Source organism: Eucyclogobius newberryi, unplaced genomic scaffold (assembly GCF_026437365.1).
Source record: "Eucyclogobius newberryi isolate DKJ021-1_F unplaced genomic scaffold, fEucNew1.0.hap1 SCAF_6, whole genome shotgun sequence".
In the NCBI taxonomy this organism is placed as follows: Eukaryota; Metazoa; Chordata; class Actinopteri; order Gobiiformes; family Gobiidae; genus Eucyclogobius; species Eucyclogobius newberryi.
The window spans coordinates 20559851-20585421 of record NW_027316278.1 but is presented as its reverse complement, the minus strand read 5'-3'; the positions used below and the strand labels follow the sequence as shown (position 1 = coordinate 20585421).

The following is a 25571-nucleotide window of genomic DNA, read 5'->3' as shown; positions in this document are numbered from 1 at the left end:
TAATGGAGGGATAAGCAGACAAATGATATCATACACCAAACAGGTCTTGGAAAGAGAGGAGAGAATAGGACAAATAGAAAGTGGTAGGGGCATAAAGAAAGATGTTTGGAATTCATCAGGCGCGCAGAAGGTAATTTATATCCTCCCTTACAGAGACAGTAGCTTTAGTGCACGCATTTAGCCGTGGCAATCTTCAGGGCACATGGCATGTTCCATGTCTTTTTATTTATTAATTTTACACTGTGTCTCATCACGGGGAACACGACTGCTCCCTGTAACCAGAGGCGATAGAGAGGAGAGAGAGCAGAGAAGAGGGAAGCTAGACAAACGACACTATCACTCTGCCTCTTTAGGTCATGCTTCTTCAGTGCTCTGCTCATGCTCATTGCCTTTGTTTAAAGTTTGGAGCGTGTGCCAGCCGTGCCCCGGCAAAGCCTCAGTGTGGAGGAATCCATTATGTTTGTATTTTGGCATGGATGAAAGGATTTGTGAAGGAACTGTGATGACTTTATAAACATTTATAGTTCCTTATTCAGAGACTCCAGAAGGTTTTCATTGCTCTGTGACAAGTCTGTACCGTCAGCTGTGCTAAAGAGTTCACTTTTGTTTGTATGGTCTTTTTTATAGTTTAGAAACATATTTGTACCATACAGTGAGGGGGATCGACAGTACTTACTTAACTTCACTAAAAGTAAAAAAAAGAAAGTTGTGTCACTCTCAAAAAATTGATTTAGCACTGAACTAGCTGATTTTAACTCTTAAACCAACAACACTAGATCGGATGTTTCTTCTCTGCTGGAGAGAGAACTCGATCTAAGACTGTGCGCATCCTGACGTGACCCTCTCCAATTTGTCCAGATTTGGGACGTACACAATTGGTTTGACGATCAGTGACTCCTAGTGGTGGTAAATATATATCCACGTTTGAATAGTTATGCATTGAATGTATCTTTGAGAAGACGGCAACGTGTGTCATTTGTTTAGACAGCAATGAAGTGGGTATAACCAAATAAAGATGGAGGAAGGAGTGTGTACGCGTTTTGCCCTAGTGACTCTGTGCTATTGATAGACCGTGTACACTGGCACACAGCACTGCACAAGCCTGTTCTGAACTCCTCTTTGTTTGTGTGGGAAGCTGCATTTACATAAGAAGCTTATGTCAGCTGCCACTAAGTTTCCCTCTTATTCCAATGAAAACAAAAAGGGACAAAAGCTATTGTCTTGTTAAGTAATGATTTTTGGATTTCTCTAAACGACTTTTTGCCATTCTGGAGGAGGTTATGTGGTTATGGTGATATTGGGACCATTCAAAGTTTTTTACCAATACTGGGGGTGGCATAAGAATAGATGAATGGTTCGTTTGACAGCTGTAGAGCTTATGATATGGGTGTTTGTTTATGTAAATTCAGAGCTACAATGTGACTTCGTGGTAGTGAACCATGATTGACAGAATAAGGGTGGATTGGAGATGCAGCAGTGGTCTGTTGTTTTGAGATAGTGATACAATAAACTTTGTACGTTCAATAAAATACATAATTAGAGCAGAAATGGAAAAATGGCGTGGGTAAGCCGTACAGAAGAAAAGTGTTATATTTTTCAGATCCACACACACAAAAGGCATGGTGAAAAATTTTGTGTAAATGAATCCATAACTTATTCATTTTCTCCTTGGTTTTTTTTTTCAGTTATTTTTTATTTTACACAGTGGACATACACAGTGCATACTTCATTGAGTACAAGTTCAATTAACGTAAAAACTTGTAACACCAAACCATATTATGCTTCTTTTGGGGTATTTAGATATATAGATATATCATGATTTTACATTTTATTAATTGTAAAGCACAATATTGATCTAAAAAGCCTTAAGAATATTTTAAAACATTCTTAATTTTTTGAATGTACGTAATGTAAGTGCTATGGGTGGAGATGGCAGGTAGATGAAAATACAACATCTCTTACCACTCAAACATGATGACTCACTCAAGATACATATTTGAGTTGTTATGGATGAGGAAACACCAATGAAATGTGCTAAAAAGCTCATCAAAGTAGATTTTTTGAGAACAAACAAATGTGACCTTTATTTGCCTTTATCTGTGTCTTCACAATACTCTTTTCTTTGTTCCTAGAAACCTGCACAGTTTACAGGGAATCTATTTCCCCCCTTAGTGCCTGTACAGTGTGGTTTGGGTTTTTGAAGCTACAGATCCATTATCCATGAACCAGTGAATCGCATAGTTGCTCTTTGTCACTGCGCACCTCCCTTGTGTTTTCTCTCTAGGAGCACCTTTCTGTCAAAATCGCTGAATTCTGTTTTTTTTTTTTTAAAAGAGAGAAAAGTTAGGTGAGAAATGGTTGCAAAGGTCAGAAAGGTCACACACAAGCAATCAGCACTCATCCGTCTGAGAGTTTTCCCCAGCTCTGTAGCCTATAGTATTGTTTTTTATGTTATGAATGAGTAGAGTTTAATCCGTAGCCCGTTGGATATTCAAAGCCAGAGCATTTGCTTACATTTCCAAAAGTGTCAACACATTGGAATAACAGAATGCTTCTAAAATTAAAATCTAAAGCGCTTGACATATTAGCAATGCAATATCATCCCATACTCATTAACAAGCCAGACACAAGCACGACAAATCAGCTTTAATACGTCTTTCTGGCTGCTTTCTGATGACGTTAACCCTTCTGTTTTCAAATGCTCATCTGAATCATAGCGGCTGCGTAAACATTTGTATTTCTCTCTTTCTGTCTTTTCTGCTTTTTCCCATTGTCACAACTGTCAGCAAGCGGTGGAGGACCTGCTGGAGGATGAAGATGAGGAGTTTGACAAAGATGACAAGGTAATTATGTCTGGTGTCAAAAGTGCAGTCACACAAAACAACACACATACTTATCATGTACACAAACCGAGCGCTGCTCCACAGACCGGAAATGCAAGAAATGTGAGTCCATTTTCTGTCTTTTACTGCTATTGCCCAAGGTGTAACACATACAAGTTCTATAACCTTTTGAAAAGCTACTATACTTGAATAGAAATACTATACTGTATACTACAATAATACACCTTGTTTACTGTGATATTTTAGTTTATTTGTGCAGCACAATTTGTAGTCATAAGCATTTTAATTAATATGAAATTACTTTAAAAGAGAAGAGTGCTGATAAAATTCTTACAGTCATATGCAGAGCTAAGCAAACCTGTTTTACTACTTTTACCGCTTTGAATATTACTACCATGACTACTCGGCTACTTTGACGTCCATACTGTTTGTTCCCCAGTACCAGTAGCTTGAAACACCTTTATACACTTGTAGAGACTGTTTATAATGTGAGTAGTTTCTCAACATTGAATCAAAAACGTGTTCAACTCATCCCTTATATCAAAGCATTGCCGACATTTCTTTTTTTTTCCCAGTACAGTACAGTAATCATTGTCCTTCAACGTTTTACTTTGCACTGCTTTTGTCACACTGTGGAATAGACATGGCATTAGTACTTCCTGTGAACATGTACCCATATAAAGTGCTTAGTTAGCTGTTTAGGTCCTTTATGTCCCAGTAAAACAGCATCTGGGCTTGTCCAGACACTATCAGGTAACAACAGGTGGCTGCTTTACTGCCTCCGCTCGTTTACACTGTAGGAACAGCTACCGAGACAAATGCAACCGGATAGGGTATAGCACTTTCCACAATGTTCCACTTGGGATAGATTTTTCAGTGAGCAGCAACTTTCTCTGTGTCATTGTATGCGGTGCCAAGGTGTGGGCGAAGTTTTAAAACATTTAGATAAACTTAACCACATATTGCCGTGACTTAAGTCTTATAATTTACTGTGAACACTTGACTGGAAGAAAGGCGAGTTGTGAATTATATGGCATGACACTTGATGCTTTACAGCCACACTACAGCAATATAAAGGTTACTAGGCTAAGATATGGTAATTTGCATGGTCTGGTTTTGAAGGAGCTCTGGCAGTCTGCAATGGAAATTTCTTGAAGGCCTTTGACCGGGCAATTTCGATATTTTAAAGTAATTTTGGCCTCAGGACTCCAGAATTGTATGCATCTCCAGCCTTGCCGCATTCTCTGATGGGTCACAAGTGCAAGCGTGCAACAAACGGGTTAAAAAAACATTTACACTGCCCCAGATGGTCTAATAGTCATCACGCTCTTAAGCCAGCCAGTCAGGCAATCAGTCAGACCGCAAAACGCACTGGTGATGTGCGCACAAAGATATGTGAGCATTACATTCTCTCCCACAGTGATACTGAAGAAAAGTTCTGCTCTTCTGAAGTTCCAAGGCCACAGTGTACAGGGGGCAGTGACTGAAGATATGCGCTAGCCAACCTTGAACATTTTTTTATACCCCTTTTTTACATCTGTCCTCCATCATTGCATTTTCTACCTCCTCTCTGGGAGGAAAAAATAAAAATACATTTGAAAAGCAGCAGATTGTATGAAAAACATTTTGGACTTTCATATTGAAATGAGGTGCAGCGGCGGCGGCTTGTGCGGCCTCTGTCAGATTTGGAGCCAAACTGATTATTCCACATAAGAAGGCCTTGCTCTCTGCTCACACAGGGCTGGGGAGCCGGATAGCGCAGCCACCACAAAGGCTACAATTTACCAACTCCAGCTTCATACATTTTGATCTATTGCTCCCCTCGACTGTTAGCATTTCATTTGCGCTGTAGAGGAGTTAAAAGGGGGCATTTTACTTTGGCTTAGCCAACATCTCTCTCTCCTCTCACTCTCTTTCTACCCTTCACTCAATCCTCCCCTTTCCTTCATGTCCAAACTCTTTTTCTATCAGACCTGGATAAGTGCAGAACAAATGAACTTCCAAAGCTTAACACATCAGTCTTTTACACTGGATATGAGGTTTTGACTCCAGCTATGAGGTATAGCTTTAGATTGTATGAACCAGACTGGAGGACAGCTCAAAAGATTGCTCTTTTATATAGGCCTTTAGGGGAGCAAAGAGAGAAGAGAAAAGGGGGAAGAAAGATTAATAAATGTGCCAAGGCCTCATTTTAATTGAACTTGAAGCATATGTTGCAAGTATGTACAATCTGTCCCAGATGTTTACTTCAGCCATGCGCAGTGTTCTTCCCAGTGCACCACAAGGCAGCTATTAGCTGGATAACCTTTGCTCCAGAGGCTAAATGGGGTATTACATGGCCAAAAAGTAGAGCACCTGTTTTTCATTGCATACAGGACCCCTTGCAGGCTTTTTGCCACATGTGTTTTAGCTTAACAGATTGCTGGGCACATGTGAAAAGCGTATTTTTGTGAGCGAGTGCTAATATTAGTCACTTAATCTCAATGAAAGTCTAGCATCTCGACTAATTGATACGGACGCCTGAGTTGTTAAAGTAGGCAAGTACATGAAGGTTGAAGGAATGTTGAAAATGTTGCACTGTTTCTCCTCCTCCTGCTCCTCCCCTTGTGTTTGTGCATATGCTGACCTTCAACTGCTGCCTGCATAGGCAAAAACACAGAACATCAGTGGTAACCCTTTTTACTTCTAGTTTCAATTCAACCAGCTCATTGTGAGTCAGAGTGATACATCTTTACATTGTTTGTGAATGCATTTGGTTACTAGCATACTGAGGAGCTATTGAAACACTTTCTTAAATAAATGATTTCTGACGTATTATATTCTTTCAGAAAGAAGCCTCTGTTTTATGATTTGGAGTTGTAACAGCCGAACTGATATGTTATATGATATGTATTATGATGTAATTGTAATAATATGTAGATATTCCTGTCTGGTATGTTTTTAAAATAGTGTTGTATATGACATGTATTTGACTTGAGCACATTCTTCCTAAAACCCTATGCTGAGCTCTGATATGTAGCAGTGGCTCCGGGGTTTTCACTGCTCAATGTAGCCTGTGATGTGAGTTCTCACCTGGGGCTGCTGTCCAGAACCGACATAAGACAGTCACCTGGGTGTGCTCCGCTTATGGGCCTGTTGTGTGTTGTGTTGTTCTCTGGCCTGCTGCTGTGTGTGTGTGTGTGTGTGTGTGTGTGTGGCTCCGCTGGCTCACAGGGAGGGGAGGGGGCTTACTGGAACAGAGAGACTGTGAAGGAGTGAGGAGATTACCCTCACACGGTTGACTGGTCACTGAAGCGCTAGTGCTCCGCTCAGCTAGGCTCCACTAGCCTCAGGAGGACCTGACATAGATAAGATACACACTGCAATCATGTCCTGCTCACGGGCTTACTGCTGGTGCACTCCCCCTCTCCGTCTCATTCTGTCTATCTCTCTGTATCTACAATACCGCACAGAACACACTTTTCTACCTATTTACAATGTATGCTAAATATAAAGTGGACATTTTTCATTAGTCTGAAAGATTTATTTGTAAAAGTGAATTGGCCTGTCTTTATTTATAGATGTGGTTCCCTGAGGCGTTTCTCATTCAGCAGCAGTGACATCTGTTTTTATCCTAGATGGGGGTCAAACTCTAACCTATTTGCTGCTTCTACTATGTTATTTTTGGCTCACTGTGCCACCAGCCAGCTGAGTTAAGAACAGATTAGCTTTTGTGTTTCCTTTTATATTAGGTATTACGTTGTGTTTGCACACCTGACATGCTAAGCTGAAATAAATGAGGTGTACATAAGTTAGAGGTAATAAAGTCTTGGTCTTATCAGTTTTGTCTGTATTATATCATAATTTCTTGTTCTGAGAATGATTTTCCTAACATTGCATTGTCTGTGTATCAGTTGCATCTACAAGTCCTTGCTTGTGGCTAGTATTAAAAGGCAGATTTGGGTTTATCTCAGCTTTCTCAAAAATCATATTCTTTGTTTGATTAAGCAAGTTTTGAGAGTATGTTCATCATGTATTGTTGAAGTTTCGAACGCACTTTGTCTCAGCCTGAATACATAATAACAGAGATATGATATCTGCAAACAGCGCTTTGTTGCACCTTCCAGAGACTCCTCTCTTAGTCCCTGTCACGGCACTCTGGCGATCATTCAGATAAGAACAAAGCGCATTGTAATTGGACTAAAAAGTGCATTGGGAATTATATCAATGCGAAGTGTGACTGAAGTGTTGTTCTGCTGAGGCTATTGTTTGAGCGAGGTGTCCTCAAGTATCACAGGGTTCAACTGCTGAGGAGAATTGGAGAGCAAAAAAAGAAGAAGTTTCAGTATCTTTCCTCTTGCCTGTGAGGGTGAAAAGCGTCATGCTTTTGACTTTTGCATTTCATTTTCCTCCCGTCTTTGAAAAATTGTTGTTGTTGTTGTTGTCGAGCAGAGATGCCGGTAGGAACATTTTAATCATGTATGGCTAATAGGGAGAAGAATGAGTACAAAAAGCAGGGTGAAAGAGCCAGGCAGAGGTTTGTCTCCTCTGCAAAATACACTGCATTGTTTGGTTTTGGCTTTTGTCACACAAACATCAGGCGAATCAGTTTGCTCCATCTCGGCTCCCCCAAGGTATGTGTAACTAGCTTTGTCTGATTACTCTTGATACCATATTTTCTTTACTGAATCTGAATATTGACTCTAATGGTGCTCATCTCTGTGCACCTGTTGTCACTGTTTTCAGAGATGACCAAAGCGTGTACGCAACATACCGCAAGGGCAATTGTCAATTTTCATAGCGTTTGACTCATCTTTTAAGGCAGTGTTTCTCAAGTGTGGCACCAAGTGTGTAATTGAAATGGCCAGTGGTTCTATTGTGCCAGTTTAAAGGCCACAGTACTGTACATTTGTGTTATGATCACAGTTCAAAGTGAAACATCTATAAAATGAAGGTGAGTACAAAATAACTGTCCACAAACTTTTTTGATTAGATGGATAAGTTTAATTTTTAAAATTCTCTTCTGGGAATGTTTGGAAAGAAAACAATGTGATTGTTTTGAGACCATAATATGGTCTTTCTTGTTCATGTCTTGGTCATAAAGCAAATTGTACTGTAATTTATCCACAAGGAGCCTAAAGCTGACCCGTGGGAGGAGAGCCATGATAAAAATCATATCCTCGAGGATATGTTGGCCTCCTGGCACTTTCAGTGGATCCGAGCCATGGTGGTAAGTGGCGGCATGCGTGCAGCTCTCTGGCACAAACCCACTGCTGTGTTTTCTGTTGGGCTTTAGGGCGGCCTCTGTCCAGCGTCTGCGTCCTGTGGGGCTCCAGTTCTGTGTGTGTGTCACTCACGCCCCTCGCTCTGCACGCTCTGCCCCTCCCGTCTGTGAGTGAGTCTCTGCCTGTAAGGGTGATGGGGTCCCAGCATGGCCCACTGCTGCTGCCAGTCTTTTATGTCACCTCTTGTAGTGTTGTAGTCCTGTTTGACTGCGCGATTGCAGTGCAGCACACTAAACCAGTTTACTAGTTTATATAACCAGTTAATATGAAAATGCAATTGTACATTTTTTCACTAGGACATAAAAAATATTTCAGACCTTAAGTATAGCTCACTCTTTTTTGATGATAATAACATTGTTTGTTTGATCCAACAACAATAAAGAGAGAGGGTAATGTTTATGTATTAAGTGATGGCAATGGTTAAGGTTAATGGTTATCACTGGATAATCTTAACTTTCAATGTATCCATTATGGTCTTTACAAAGCAAATTTGATTGTATGTAAAGAAATAAACCAAAGCAGTTTGTCTTAATTTAAAATTGCTTACATAATGTATTACATATTTACTGGGCTTAAAGTGTGACATTTGGGATGACTTGTGCACATCTGTAATAGGGGGAATATTTGTGCAGCTGTTGTAAACTGAATGCATAAGATGTGTAAACTGAATAATTTGGAACAAAAACATATGTCATGAATTGCTTTGATAAAATTATTACATATTTTCAGCAGTACAATTCTACACACTTCATGACCCAAGGTCAGCAATAATAAGCACTCAAACTAACAACTAGTAATGAGAGCTTTCCAGAGCGGTCTACTCACACAGAACAAGTGTGTTGTATTGTGTGGATGTGTGTGCTTTGAATATTATTATAAATCCTCCCTTAAAAGTTGCCACATAAACAGCAAAACTATTCCATATTGCCGTATGAAATCCCACTGCTCATTACAGCTAATGTAGCTGTGTCTTCTCCCCAGCCGTTATTGTTGGGGATTGTGTACACAAGAGCAGTTCAACCAACTGAACCCTGTGACTGATGAACTATGCATCAAAGACAGTGATGAGCAGTGTGTGCGCTGTAGGTGAGCAGTGTTCTTCTGTGCCACCATCCGCCCAAAGTAACTTCTGTGTTTCTCACGTTCTCATTGGGCAGAATGTGGAGCACAACACTTGACAGCAGTGTCGTCTGAATTTGAAAGTCAGACATGTTAGGAGGCAGCCACCACCTTTCTTTTAACAAGAGTCATAAATCTGTAATGAGCACAGAGAGGATGCATATTTTATTTACTTTTTTGAAGACTTGATCCCTTCACTTCAGAGCAATGCACTCTCGCTCTTCCCAAACAAAGTTTAAAACAGTGGCTGTTACATCTGTTTCTATTGCCAGCATGTCTCTGAACATGAATATGTAATTAAAGGAGCGGGAAGTTTGCAAAGTTTGAGATGGTGAAGGTGACAATTCACATGTAATTATTCAGAGCTGATGATACTCGCATGATACAATCAACTTTCTCATAGTAGAATTAATCATTACTATTGTCTATCTCAATGGTGAAGTGAATTATGAATACCTTTATTTAAAGCAAATACGTTTTGAAGGGAAGTAAGAAAAAGTTTAATAAAACACTTAAAATAATACTTTTCCCTTAGAAGGTCATTAGGTTAAAAGGGGAATTCTGAACAGAACGAACTGTATTAGTTATAGTTTGGGCAGAGACCAACCGACAAAGTGCCACACAGACAGACTTAAGAGAGATGAGCTGGAGCGGCTAAACCAGGCCAACAGAGGACAGGAGTAATGTTTCCCCATTCATCACATCGTGCCACATTGGATAATGGGGAAGGACGCGGAGAAGGTGAGCGCAGGAGCAGGGGAGCAGAGGTGAGGCAGAGAGGCGAAAAGGGGGAAGCTATCAAGCGCACAAGTTTGGGCTGCTCGTCATTTGTGTACGTGGGGCCGACCTTGAGCCTGATGGAGTGGCTGGTGTGGTGGAGGTGATGAGAGAGCCCCAAGGGGAGATGGGTAAAGATGATCAGCTGCAAACAACCTCCTGCCACCCAAACACATTAGTGCTCACAAATGCTCGCTCGGCAACACTCTTTAGGATAGGTCAAACTGGAAATAAGTCATCACCTCCGCTAACATTCCCCCCTCTCCATTTTGCCGCTTTTTACATATGCGTATATTTATCCTCGCTCTGGGACTAGCAGGTGGAGAGACTAATTAACACGAGATGCTTTGTGTCTGATTCATCCACCTTCAGCTGACAGTTGTAACAGTTGTAGTTGGGCTTTGACATTGGCTTTTGCGAGCGACCCTTTCTGTGCAGAGAGATTCTTTTCAGTCACTCATTTTGCACCTCATAATCTAATATTCGCTTTTGGGTTGCCTCAAATAGACTGTATTAAGGTAAAACCATATTTGCGTGTCATTATAAAGCAGAAGAAAACGTTTGAAGAAAATGTTATGGTCATTGTGTAGAAAAAAAATCATAAGTCTTTTTGACAGTACTGGCAAACATTGAAATATTTCAATAGTTTTCATTCCTCAAACTTTCTGTGTCATATACAGCCAGATGATAAAGAACTTTAACATTTAAGATTACTTTTTTCAGTGAATTGAATTGAAATAATCTATTTTTGTGTCTAAAATTTTCACTGTCTTATTTATTTATTTTTTGTTAGTGACCAGGATATTTATGATTATTTCTTACTTGATGAATCTTGACAGCTCTAACACAAACTCATGTCAAAAAAGGAAGGAACATCTGCCCTGTTTGTGTGGCACTGGCACTGTACCAGGTTCTGTGGCTGGTCCCAGGGCCTTTGTTTCATGTTATCACTTCCTGAAAGAGTGAAGATGCCATTTTTATTCTCTGTGGAGATTCTTTCAAAACTCCCCCAGGACTTTAGTGACTTCTTCATTCTTCTCATAGGAATTCATAGAATCTTTTAATATTTCTTCTTTCAGTAAATCTGTTATAAAGGCAATTGCATTAAATAAAACATATATTTATGTATATATATATATACATATATATATATATATGCAACATCATTGTAGTCTATGGTGACCACATGATGAAAGTAGCCTTAAAGAAAACTAGAAAAGTGTGATTGTAATTGTACACTACATTTAAAATTCTGGATTACTTAATATGAAATTTCAAATTTATAGAATCCAAATTGGTGTTTTTTCTGAACAATTCCCTCAACTCTTTTTTTTTATACCCTTGTTATTTTTTCCCTGGGTTTGAAATGGAAGGCTTGTCGACTTTCCCTGCAGTTACAAAATCAACATGACCGCTTTCAGATGCCCTTTGGGAGCCACATATTAGCATCCTGTCACATTTTATATGACATTTCAATTTTTACTGTGCTGCCAGAGCGAAAGAAGTAAAAGACAGGGAAAAAAAAAAAAAACAAAGAAAAACAGGTGCAATTTTAGAACAGCGGGAATGAGCAGAGAAGCCACTTGTGGTTCAGACTCATTTTGTTGTGTGATGGGAAATACGCTACTGCATTATATCTGTTAGCTTTATCATTTTTACGGTGCAAGCCAGCGGGGAAAACAATGTGATCAGAGGTTAAAACAGTCTCAAATGCTATTCCCCATTTCCGCCCAGTAGATATAGGACAGATATTTGAGTCCAATGTAATAGGCTGAGTCCTGGGTGACCTCTCTCTTGTTTAGCTCTAGGCCCTGGGTCAGCAAAGAACAAACTGTCTTTGCAAAGTTTACATCTGCACGCATTGCACTTTTGCATATAGACGCGCTCCACTGTGATGCTATCGTTTGGAAAATGGAGCAGCCGAGCACACCGTGGCATTGTGCATCTAGCCCTTTGTTAAATATTTAATCAAGTGTTTTCAAGGAGTTTACCACATTTGTTTACTGCAATATACCAGCAAGTGCAGTGTGGTTAGCCTGACGTGGCTGTTTCCTATGACAGTGTGTATCCCCGGTGTCACTGAGGGTTTCTCTTTAAGGCGTGCAAACAGCTCGCATCAAGTTTAACGAGCGCTGCCTCCTGTAGCCTCGGATGATACGCGCGGAGGATACTGAACTAATGGCTGCTCGCCTCAGATTTCTCATTTATACGCACTTCTGCAAACAATGATGCAAACTTTGGACATAACCACGTAAGTTGAATGTGATACAATCAATTAAAACCCCAATTCCACAGCCAGGAAGAGGACACAGAAACACCGAACGTCTGTGCTCCCAAAATGATGAGAAGTAATTGATGTCAAGTGGTTTGTTTGCCATAGAGACGTTTCAGTCACAAGATAAAATCACACTATTTGCTGTTTAATTCAGTAGATTTTTCTCATGCTGCCTCTGAAACACTCTCAAACCCCAAGTGTCACATTAAGTGCCCTCAATTTTTTTTTTAAATAGCTCTACAAGGATTCACAACAGACTTCTATCATTAAAATTTCAACAAGTAGTGTGCCCTGTAGGATTTCAAAATATTCTAAAATGTATTCTTGAAGGTTCATATAACACCTGTGGTAGCTTTCTTCAAATGTTCCATGGTATGGCATCAAACATTTATATCTATTATCTATTATATTTAAAAATGCATTCTTCTCTGAGCCGGGTCAGGCAGATCCTTCACCAGAAAAGTTACATTGTGCACCTTTAATCATTATCATTAAAAACATGTTTTTGTCAGCTTTGTATCAAGGAGAAATGATCAGTTTTAGTGCACACCAACGATTATAACTAAAGCTACAAGGGAAGCACTGTCAGAATTTAAAACATATTTTTTTCCTTTTGAACCTTCCGTCTGTCAAAAGACAAATTGCCTATACTGAATGTGAATGTTGTTTTGAAGATGTGCCAAATTTGAATATATTGAGTACCGGTATATCTGTTATAATTAAAAAAATAAAAAATGCAACCAAAATTATAATTATTAAATATTTTATGTTGTAAAGGGGATATTTCTGCACATTTGTGATTCACATTACAGACGTTTCACATTTTTCTGCAAAATAAAACTCATCTAGTACGTTAAAGACATGTTTTGGCACATTTCTGTGGGATTGACATGTTGAGATATTAATTTTCGTCAATATTGCCCACACCTACACTGAATGTTCTCCTATACTCATTTTAGTATGTCTAGACCGTAAAGTATACAGTATTCTTTTTCAGAAATCAAGGCCCCATCTCATCTAATCTTGTCTAATGTTTGTCAAAATAAAATATTGTTAGCAGAGTCAAACAGTAAAACCAGGTGTGCATATCAACCTTATCTAATAGCTGTAGGGTGTGTGTGTGTGTGTTTGTGTTTGTGTGTGTGTGTGTGTGTGTGTGTGTGCGCTTGTGTGCATATTAGGTTCCATTATAGGAACAGGTTGCCTCGCTCCATATGTGCGCAGTGTGCGGAGAAGCTGGGAAAACATGGATCTCCACGGCTCTCAGTGTTATTGCTACCTCCCGCCTCCCCTGGTCGCGTTTGAAGACAGGAAATAGGAGTCAGACTGCAGTCCGAGGGGCATGTGGCAATGGTTTATACTCCGGTGACCCTTGACCTTTCCTCTCCGCCTCCGCCCGCTCTCTCACACCACTCCCCAGTGCTCTGCAACACTCTCCCCGAGCAGCCTGACCTGGCCCAACCCGACCGGACCGGGCCTAACCCAGTCCTCCACAACAGGCTTTACGTGAGATTTGTTTGAGCTAGCAATGAAAAGCAGATGGAGTCCGTGCATGGGATCTTGTCAAATATTTGCGAAGAAAAATAACCCAGGGACTCCGTCTAATTATATCTATTTGTCTTGTGTGGTTTGTGCTGGGGAGGCCACGGTGTACCCACAATTCATTTTTCACATTATCTGATCTGAGTGCAACGCTGAAAGAGGAGGGTGGGTTTGGGGGTTGACTCAGTGGTCTTTTGGGTCACGGTGTTATAAGCGGCAGTGCTTTGGCGAAGTCTCAGGGCCTGTGCTGTGCTCTTGACCGCTTCACTGTCTTCTCTGAAACTGAGATTATAGAGATTTACTCCTCCAATGTACCATGGACCATTCATCTTCTTTGGTAATACTCTCCATGTTTTCCCAGAGCTAATTATAGTAAATCGTTTTGTGAAGATGCAGGATCGGTGTCTTTTACATTCAAGCTGCAGATAAGGCAGAACTTTTGCACCAGTGTGAAGTGTAATGATGCAAAAACTCTGTTATTAATGACTCGACCTTTACTTATTCCATTGAGTGCACAAGACACAGTGAGCTAATAATAGCGGATAATAGTTCAGATAGAGATACAGTGTACTGTGTGTAATTTTAAGCATGTGGGAAATATTATGGAGAAAGTTCCATTATGCTTTGAAAACTGCAACGCAAAATGGTAATAAAAAAGTATTATGGTATTTGTCTAAATTGTAAGGATTGTAGTTTGACTTTGCCGGAATAAGACAAATTTCTGATGTATGAATTTGAGGAGGGAAAAAAAGTGATTTGTTTTTCTTTTTTTGTCATATCGCCCAGCCCCCTAACCGTTGCTTTTGATGTATGAATATGTTTGGTTTCGATTAGTATATACGTATGTCTACCGGTATATATATATATATGACAAAACAAAGGAAAGGACAAAAAAAAAGCCCACATGGTAATATTAAAGAAATTACAATTATTTTATGTTGAATTTTTAAAATAATAATAATAATAATCATTTTTAAAATTATTACAGGGCAGATTGCCCTTTAGCTATTTCACTACACAATAATCAATAATGAATTAAAATGAGTATCCACATTTTAAAAGTAAATGCATAATACCTGTAACAATAAAATATAAACTGTATACGGTGTCGGTGTAATCCCTCATTCGTCCAGGCGTGTTCCATAGTAGAAAAAGCTTCAGTTGTAGTCATCTGGACTCAGTTAGAAAAAAAATATATAAAATATGTTTTTTTCTAACTGAGTCCAGATGACTACAACTGAAGCTTTTTCTACTAACTATATACGGTATACATGCTGTGGCCTGATAAATACATGGTTGGAGTTGTGTTTTGTTTGCTTCACATGGGTGATTAATTCAATAACCAAAGTCTTCAATAGTGATAGCCATAATAATTGACATAATTAGTTTTAGTCGTGCGGTAGTAATACAGTGTCTGAAACCTGCTTCATTACCTGCCCTACAGTATGTCCTGAGCATGACTGTCCTGTCCTTTTCCTGTCAGTCGGCGGGAACTTTGTTGATTGTTGCATGAAATCTAAATTCTCCACTGAGGTATTTTCTCATGTTTAGTTTTATGGTCACAGCTCAGAGCTTTCTCAAACAACGCAGAGGATCAGCTCTTCATGGCTGACGGCACTAATAGTGGTGATAATAATGTCATGGCTGCTGACATCATCACAGCGTGCCAGCCGCAGAACAATAGCGTGCTCTGCCTGGTTCACCCGTGTTCTTGGCAGTGAAAGGCGGTGAAAGAGCCTGCAAACAGATTGATGTATCCATTTGGCTTCCAATTTAAATCTGCCTCTTTATTCACGTATTCAAATTTTCTGTGAGTGTTTGTAGAGAGGAAACATTTTCATTTGTTCTGCTGACTTTCTGTCTCTATTATGGCTTGGAAATAAGGTAGTTCGAAAGTTCACGCTGGGTATTTGGTGACTTGGCTGCCCACCCCAAATATGAAATGCTTTTTAATGTATCATATCATTTTCAGAAAGATGCCTGTGCCTAGACCTTCTTTCCTCCCTCTGTTTTTGCCCTGCCTGATTTGTGTACAACTCAATGTGTCGCTGTTTACAGGACTCTGAGAGAAAGGGCTTCATGAACAAGCTTTACGCCATCCAGGATGTGTGCATCAGCGTGCAGAATGCCCTGGATGAAGTGGCCTCGTACGGCGAAAGGATAAAGAAGTGAGTTGTAAGCCAGATATTCAGGTTGGGTTCACATGACATCACAACGTTTTAAATGTTCTGTAAAACTGAGGCAGAGAGCAGGTGAGAATTAGCCATGCAGATGTTTTGGTTTTCATGGTTCATATTCACGTGATTCAGAGGGATAAAAATGTGTGACTGTTGCCAATGCAAATTAACTTTACAAAACACAATAGTATAGCATTTGAATGGTAAAATACTCAAAATGGTGCTTATAAAAGGAAAAAAAATAGGAAACTGAAACCTGTGAATAGGTCATAACCTGGCCACATGAAACAAAAAAGGTCACTGTCAGCAAAGGTTTTTATTTTCACTCAAATCTAGTATTAAAAGTTTATATCACCATTCAAACACAGGAACAATTGTTATCGGCTGAAAGAATTTTAACCACCAGATTAATATGTCATCTGTTCGTTCCCAGACTCTGACAAAAAGACAAGATCAAAGAAGTATTTTTTTCAGTCCGATTATCCTTTCAAACCAATAATTTGCCCTGTTCATATGAATGTATGAAATGAAATTCCCAAGTTCCATGTTTAATTGTTTCATTTCTCTCATGTGAAGTTGCTCCTGCTGCTAATCCAGTCTGACCCTCATCCTCAAGGACAAATAGTGTTGAGACCCCACATTATCCTGTTTGACTAAAGCGCACATATTAAAAGGAAAACACCACCTACTCTCATGAAAATATTGCAAGGCTTTATTTGCCAGTATCTTTTATACAACAACAACTCACGCTGTCATTCAAATAAATACAAATAGCATGGCATTTTGATGATAGCATTTTGAACTGCAAACATACCATCAGTCAAAGGTACAACATATTTTAAATTAAATCGACAGTGTGTGGCATGCTTTCATTTAAATAGGATGCCATCTTTTTGATAATATGGAGTTTTGGACCGCTTGTACTTGCATTACTGACCTAAGACTCTCAGTAAACACAATTTCCTCCTGCAGATGCTGTGAGGAATTTGTAGCATGGAGGTATTCAGAAAGATGCAGGTTTAATTTGAAAAGCATTAAATGGCCTTACTGCCTCCTCACACTATTTTCCGCGGAGTGAGTGTGGCCATGTCTGTTGCTCAAAGCTTCTTTTCTTCTTTTTCCCAGCACATTTAACTGGACTGTGCCTTTCCTGAGCTGGCTGGCCATTGTGGCACTTGTAGTAGCCACCATCATCATCTACTGCATTCCTCTGCGATACATAGTTCTTGCCTGGGGTGAGGAGACATATTTTATCAACAAACCTTTGCTGTATACACGTTTCTTATGGAATCAAAATGCAATGAACTCTTCTGTCATCTTTCTCTTTAAACAGGGGTGAATAAATTTACCAAGAAGTTGCGGGATCCATACACGATAGATAACAATGAGCTGCTAGACTTTCTCTCCAGAGTGCCCTCAGACGTACAAGTGGTAGGTGAAATATTTGAACTAAAAAGTGTGGCAGTTGTGAAGTATTTTTTGGATCCTATCAATACTCTACATTGTGGTTTAACAGAAACCTTTGAGTCTTTGTTTGATTGTTTAATACATATCTAACACAAGTTGCATAAGAAATAATACTTGATTTGGTCCATTTGCCCTGATAACAAACTGCTATATGCCATTTATGCTAGTAATTGGAACAGAGTGTAAACCTGGAGTTAACCAGCCCCATGCGGCTTTGCTTCTACATTAACCGTGAGATCAGATTAACTTTGTTGCTAAAGACTACAGATGCTTCGTTAAATGTGTAAAATATAGCTGTGTGCGTGCTTGTGCGTGCATGTGTATGCTAACTTTGTAACGTGCTGTGCAGCCTGAGACAACGTGCAGTTTAAACACCAATTAAGCAGCAGCTTGTGAAAGTCGTTGTGTTATCCGGCACCCATGGTGTCCGCTGCGGCCGTTAAGCCCCGCTGTGCAAAGTTCAACCACATGCATGAGTCTGCATACACACATGCACTCGGACCGGGCCAGAGAAGGCATGGCCTCCGTCGCACCAATCCCTGGCCACATCAGTGCTGACACACTTCCTCTTTGATTGCTTGGTGCCCACAACTTCTTTCATCTTTACAGGGTCATAATCCATGGTCCCCTTTACACCCCTGCCAGCCCCCTGTGTTCTCCCCTCTCAGCCCCGGTGCACTTTTACAGTTTCATAGCTTCCAGGGGCCTGCTGCAGCCGTACAAGGCACGAGGCAGGTAGCCATGTGTTTAAATGAGCCCAAGCTGTCCCCTTTAGTGAAGTGCAGCCACCTTACACACCTGGAGCCTGGGGGTGAGAGGAGGGAAGGGGCCCGGCTCGGCAGGTACGAGGCCTTTACAAGGCCCCTAATGAGGGCCTGCTGCTGGGGAGGAGAGGGCAGACAGGAGGCTCTGGTCTGATGCCCATGCTGCTGGGCTGGAGCCTACTGTATAAGTCATTCTGTAAGCGCTACTGAAACTCTTATTGCTGCAGCTGTTGCAGTGGTAATTGTTGCCAGGTTTCACTGACAATCCTGAGGCTCTATGAACAGAGCTGAGAGAATGAACGTACTAAGGAGGCGAGAAACAAATGTAACACAAAATATTGAAGAAGCGAACACAAAAACAGCCTTGAATGTGCTGTTGCTACAATAGTTCTTTGTTGCTCTCCGGGGCCTGCTGCAATTTCAGTTGTGGCACTGAAGGCAAGTAAAACTGATGAGTGCTCTGACATCTAATAAATGTGCTAATTACTTTGTGACTGGATACAGAGGTGAGTCCTCTGCTTGTGCCTTGTTCTGCAGTTTTGGGCTAAAAACAGATCAGAACGTTCTGCTCCGTGGTGCATCCTGCTGTGCCTCTGGTGCTGGCCTCACCTCATTTACTGCACCCCCCTTTACCAGGTCAAAACCCTCCGTGGGGATTAAGGCCCTTAGGCTCACCCATGACACTCAGGGTGCAGAGGTCCAATGGTCCCGCTCCTCCTGGGCACCTGTCCATGGCACCCACTGGCACCAAGGACCCCATGTGCCCGACACTGGGGATGACTGATGAAGGGCTATTTCAGAGTCTGGTTTGACCTAACACTTCAACATGCAACACTTATGACTGTGAAGTGGCTTTGGGGTGGTCAGTGTAATGTTCTGCATCATTTAAGTGCAGTTTGAACAGGCGATGCAGAAATGACCTATGGATAAAGGTCAAACACTTTCTACTCACATGGCATAACAGCAGTGAAGGCACCAATCATAGAAACGCATATTAATAAGTTTGATTTGAATGTGAAACATTTAGTCCTCATTGCTCACCCAAGTCAAATCATTGTGGCAAGAACTGCATTATGCCTAAATAATGCATTATTTGACTGATTCACTGATGGAAAAGGGATAAGCTGAATGATAAAAAAAAATACAATACGCTGTATAATTGCTCCTTCAGGCGAGAATTCAGGAACTTTATATATTCACTAACACTAGCCCCTAACAACCCTGCAGAAGGGTCTGTAACAGCTCTATCCCCAACAGAGCATAGTTGCCTTTTACCACCGGAATAGTTTACTTAAACCATTAAGTCCCTCAGTGAGTGGTGGTGTTAAAACTTTGCCTTGATGTGTGTCGTACTGTAAAAGAGCCACTGTTTCCCCCTGGAGTTTCTTGTATCTCTCAGCGAAAGCCGCAGAAGCTCCATCTCCATGGCCATTATCATAGAACTCTGTGTGTCCTCTTAAACAAGGCCAAACTGAGCACCTTTACAGTGCTAAGTATTCCCAACCTGGTGTCGCTGCACTAGCGTGTTTTACGACACCATTAGCCGTGTGAGCTTGTGAGTGCATAAGTAGGGGCAAGGCAATTAGCATGCCAAGTGGCCCTTTATGATGGGTGTAAAGAGCTGGATCAAAACCCCTGTTCAAAAATAACCATAGATTGCACTTTTGAGCACAATGAGCAGTTGGGAGCAAGGTTAACATTTTTGGACAACATTTATGTTAGGGGTAGGACAGCTTAAGGTTGAAGTGTTGCCAGATGCCATCACTCACATCTACCAGAGGTCTCACTCTCCTTGTCGTTGTCCTTTTTGAAACTTTTCCACATTTCCCTGCGTGAAGCCAATTAGCCACAAGTCAGTGTCCTACCAATAAAAATGAACGCTTTTATACCTTTTGAATGTGTTCTATTTCTATTCTAGCTAATGGCACCTTGGTGTGCCTTTTTTGTTTGTGTTGTGAAGTGCGATATACTGTATAATGGTTTTCCTTGGAAACACCTAATAACCCTTGTGCTCCGTTTGGCATCCCAGAAGATGAAACCTGCTGACTTTGGTGCTTTCGCTGAAGAGAATCATTAAACCATGGCACCCGTCACCTTTTTTCCCCTTCATTTATTTACACCACCCTGTATGCTCTGTCACCCACCTCGCCTTGTCTTTACCCACCCCGGCAACATCAAAACACACTGAATGGTTCAGAAGGCAGCGCGGGAGGCAGAGGAGCAGGTCCCAGGATGCTTTGTGGGTAACACCGTTAAACGAAGCACGGTACATGGCGCCCCTTCAGCAGAGCACACTTCAAAGCCTGTTTTGCACTTGTACTGTCAACATTTGGGGAGAGGAGCGAGGGTGGCACAGCCTTTGAGCAGCGCCGGGTCTTTTGCCGAGTGCCTCTCCTGTTGATGTTCCCTTTAAGTTCTCGTGATACCAAATTGCTTATCCGGAGCATTACCATCCTTCTTTATCTTATTTTGAATTCTTTATTTTCCTAAAGCCTCACTTTCTCCTTGTGTTTTATTCTTTTTTTTTTGTTTTTCTAACTAAGTAGAGGCGCTGTTGTGTGCGTGTTAAGGTGAGTGTGGAGCCAAGGGTATAGCATCATGCAAACATGTCACCTGTAAGGTTGAATTGATGCTGTGATGCCATTCTAACAGTTGGCAGGTCTTCAGAGAAAAAGTGCTTTTTTTGATTGAGATATGCCCCATCCTCCATCTTCCCTTTTCTGTTTGTTGCTCCCTTCACAGGCAGAGACGCGTACTTTCTCCTGACATGCAAACTTTTCTTTTCATTTTTTATCACACTTGTAAGGAGTTTTGTTTGGACAGAAATGTCAACACTGATTTAAATTGCTGTGTTCCTTGTTGCTGCTGTAGGCGTTTGGCCGTGTAATGGGACCACTAACAGTCAGTGATCCTGCACAATACCTGTCCTACTTTTGGATAAGTCGAAGCAGCTGAAACTTTGCAAACGAATGAGCATTGTGGGTGTTGTCAGAAATATTGTTACTGCAGTGAGGACTAATGCAAACCTTTTGGCCCTTTGCACTTTTAACTTGCTGTTTTTGGCCCATTCATATAAGAGTTCACTCCCCCAAGAGACAAGTGTCCACAGATGTCCCTCCCACTGTCCTTGCAGCGTTCTCCCCTTTTACTTTTGTTTGTTGTTGCTGGCCTTTTGCCCTGAAATGTAGATTTTGGGCTGTTTTTGTCAACTTGTGTCAACATTGCACAATTCTTTTCTTTTTACAATTCAAACACATTTTTTTTTATTTAAAAAGTTAATGAAGTCCTTGAATTTGTATTTGAAAAAGCTAACAACATTGTACGGTTTCAGTGTGTTTGAGAGGTTGAGGTTCTGAGATATATATATACTTTAAGACGACACTCCCGTCCACTGCAGAGACAGAGCCACTGCGAGACAGAACAGAGGAGCCATGTTGACATCAGTTTGTCGCTGAAGAATCAGAGGCAGCGTCAGTCAGGCAGACAGGCAGTGTCCTACACCAACATGCCACTGGAAGGGATCTGTACAAACGATACTGCCTCTTTGGTGCTGAGGCTGTTCAATCTGCTGTTTCTTTATCTATTAGTATTCTGATTTAGTGGCTAGTCCTTGTCAGAGGCTGTGTAGACGTCACAGAGTACGAAAGTGCTGGAGTGACAGTCTGTGGTACTTCCCTCTCAGACATTGTAATGCACACTCTTCAAGTGTCCATCACTCTGAAGCAGTCGGCTCACATTTCTGTCTGTGTTCAGGAAGCGTCTTGTCAAATGATTAGTCAAACATGTGTGTCATGTGACCACCGTAGAAATCACGTGAAAAATACGTTAATAAGTTAATAATTTCAACATTCAATGGTATGGGAATTTTTTTTATATTAAACATTCAATAAAATGTTTTCACTACAATAAAATGTTTTACGCTCTTAGATTTCAATGTAATTTTTCCATCAGTTTGATTTCTAAATTGAGGGTTGAGATTTTGGCCAAAAAAGGTTGTGTGAGAGTTGCACCTTCAGTCCTCTGCCCTTTCCCTCGCTAATATCCTTCCCTGCAGAGATGACTCTTGTCTCTCCAAGCTTTCCCATGAGCCCTTGGCCTGTTCTCTGTTTGTTTGTGTGATCTCTTCCCTTAGGCCACTATTCCACATCTGTGGAGTCTGTGTGGATTTGTATCTTTTGTGTATCAGTCTGCTTGTGTGCTGCAGTGTGCAGTGTACAGTGTGTGTGCGGTACAAGTGTGTAATCCCTTCCCGGAGGCCACTGTTCCACACAGCTGGACTCACAGAGCCTCTAGAGGGCTGCATGCTATTCAAGCATCCTTTGCTCTTTCCACCTGACCAGTTGGTGTGTGTTGTATGTGTTTGTTTTAACAGGTGCAGTACCGAGAGCTGAAACCGGATCCCAATCCCAGTCCAAATAAAAGGAAGAAAAACAACCCCGGGTAGATGACTTTGTCCGCCCACCATCTCCTCTTTTCTCCTCCTTACATGGCTGCTCCATGACTGGACACAGAGGAGTGGCAGGAGACAGACCTTTTCAGCACCACTCAACTACTTTAATGTGTTTCCAGTTATGAAGTACTTCCAGTGACTGAACACTATCACTTCTCTGATGTAATTTTGCATAAAAAGACACTAAGTGTCTTGGACTCATGTGATAATTTACTCTCATCTGTGTGCTGGTCCTTCTATCCTCATCAGAGGACTCACACAATGTGTTATACAATGACTACAACAGGTTTTACAAACTTTTAATATCCAAGCTTTTCCAAAATTACATTTTAGTTCAACTGTGTTCATCAGAAAGTAAAGCCTTATCCTTACATTTGACACACAGACAATTTTCAACTTTTATTAAATGCTTTTTGGGATGTGTTTATATTTTTAATTGTTTTATATACTTCCAGCTTGAATGTGGTAATGATGTTATGTTTGCTGCCAGTAATTTGAATCGTCTCCACTTAACTCTGCCAGCCGAGCTGATTACAATTAGCAATTACAGAGGTAGCCTCCAGATACTTTCTCTTCCACAAACACAAAGTGGACAAACAAGCTGGAGGCTTGTGCTGCTGTCTGTGTCCACAGAGGCTCTTTACGCATGTTACTTCAGGAAAATGTCTTCCTGGTTCTTTGTCACATGGTTTACACAATGGTACTTCTGATTTTAAACATGACAGTAATTTAAAAAAAAATCCTAAATATTTCTTCCCCAGCTCCCTCTAAGTCAGTGCAGTCAGAGAGAAGTGGCACAGACTCCGTGTAGAGGTGTTAATGTAGATGTCATACAGGGCAGTGAGCCCCGTAGTCAGCCACAGCCCTGATCGTGTTTGAAAGGCTGGCCCTCTTTCCTCTCATCTCCCTTCCACGTGTGTGTGTTTTAGCTTCAGTGGCCACACAGCGCTTCATCCATTTACAGACAGATGCACAAAGAATACACAGGCTATGTTCTACTAGCACTCAGATAAAACCAAACATCCCATTTGCACTTTCCCTGGCTCTCAGGCACACAGACACATAAACATGTTTTCTGTGATGCTGTGCCCCAGGCTGGCCGCTCTCTCCATCTGCCCCACCTCATGTGCCCACAGCTCAACTTTGATCTGTCTCTCTCACACAGGGACTGGTGTATGTAAACCACCGTGTGTGTACTGCAGCAGTGTTTTGCACGTTTATGCAATCAAAGACATGATGCTCTCCTTAATGTTGCTATGTGTTACCGTTGTGTCCCCTGCAGCTGAAGCCTGATGTGCAGATCCGGTCTGTGTGTGTCAGCATGTTCAAATACTGTGTGTCAACATATGTCTGTGATGTGGCAGTTATTCATGCAGCTGGGAGAGAAATTACCATTCACTCAAACAAAACGAGGCTCGGAGGTGACTATGGCCTGAGATGTTCAGCTAAGGAAAAAGTACAAAGAAAACCTCCTTTTCCCCAGAAATTAAGGAATGATGGGGTTATAAGGGTTCACAGGCTACCAAATTTGGATTAGTCAAAATGCCAGACTTGTGTGCACGTTTATCAGATGTTTTAGTTTATGCTTAATTCTCTAGGGCCAGCTCACAATATGGTTTGGACTATGTTTTTTACTGGCTTGTCTTTGGTCATTTTTAGTCCGTTTTTGGGATCTGGGACCATAATCACAAATGGATATAGAAAAAACAGCGCTTCGAAAATGGAAAACTAACTGATAATTTGATAGTGATCCTTTTTTCCAGTCATCTTTTGGAATTTTCTTTTTGTCATGCTGCCTCCACGGTCGGCTCATTCATCAGCGTAGCGGGGTGGTGACCCTGTCTGAAGGCTGGGGTCTCCTGGGCTTCTCTCTGAGCATCTGTTGAAAGATCAGAGCCCAGCCTCCTCTCAAGAAGGTCCGCTCTCATCCCTGGCTCTCCATCTTGGTGCTCCCATGTCTCCCGCCGCTTCTTTTCTTTCTGCCATTTTGTCAAACGTCTAACCGTGTGCCATCGCATGTGCTCTTTAACCGCGCAGCCCTCCCTCTCCCTACCCATCCATCTCCATGCTTAAATATCAACAGGCGCGGATGTGTCACTCTGGAGGGCCATTGATTTTGTTTTGTTGTTTTGAGGAATCCACTTGGAAAGACAATAACGGACTGTCCCCCTAGAGCGGTGTCGCAGACTGATTATAGCCTGCCCCACCAAACACACTCATGAAGAATGACTTTTCACAATGCCGACTGGAAACGGATTGAATTACAGAAATGTATGTGTCGAGTTGTTTTACAGAAATTGTAATATTCAGTTGTAATTTTTGTACAAAATTTAGGTTTTGAAACATACACCAAAGTGTTTTTTTTCATGTAGATAATTTATGACGGAATGCACCAGACCGAAATGAGCACTTTGATTGAGTTGTGATGAAAGTTATTTATTTTTCAAAAGACACTGTACATATTTATTGTTGTATTTTATACTGTGTGCCTGTCAATAATATTACAGAGTATGTGTTTGCCTGCCTTATTTTATAACATGTCTTTTTCGCTTGCATTGTTGCCTGCCTGTGACATTGCTTCATGCAGTAAAACCAACTCTACGCAAAGACATTGGAAGATAAGGAAATGTAGCAAACACATGTTTATATATTTCTGGTATGAGAAAGAAAATGTCTGCTTATTTTGAAAAACAATAGAGAGTAAAATTAAATTAAATCTTTTTTTAGAATTTCCTATGAGTGTGAATGTGTCAATTAATTTAAACCATTGAACATTGCAGTAGTGTAAAATACTTTATTTAGTTAGAAACAGTGTAAAAAAGAGGTAGACATGCATTTTAACAAACAGAACATAGGTGAATCCAAAAGTATCTACAGCAAACGTATCTGCTGT

General features: G+C 40.9%; 1 protein-coding gene across 5 annotated transcripts in view; it reads left to right on the top strand.

The window, feature by feature from the left end:
• The window catches only part of mctp1a (multiple C2 domains, transmembrane 1a), an 84854-nt gene extending 59443 nt beyond the window's left edge, over positions 1–25411 (top strand). For 3 of the 5 annotated variants that reach the window (XM_072434000.1, XM_072434002.1, XM_072433999.1), the window contains 6 exons: positions 2787–2843; positions 7954–8052; positions 15879–15988; positions 17123–17232; positions 17331–17428; positions 22601–25411. In XM_072434000.1, coding sequence (XP_072290101.1) covers positions 2787–2843; positions 7954–8052; positions 15879–15988; positions 17123–17232; positions 17331–17428; positions 22601–22672 — 546 coding nt within the window. In that variant the 3' untranslated portion in view covers positions 22673–25411. The remainder of the gene's footprint in view (positions 1–2786; positions 2844–7953; positions 8053–15878; positions 15989–17122; positions 17233–17330; positions 17429–22600) is intronic. The other 2 variants (XM_072434003.1, XM_072434001.1) reach the window with 1 other exon arrangement.
• The last annotated feature ends 160 nt before the right edge of the window (positions 25412–25571 follow it).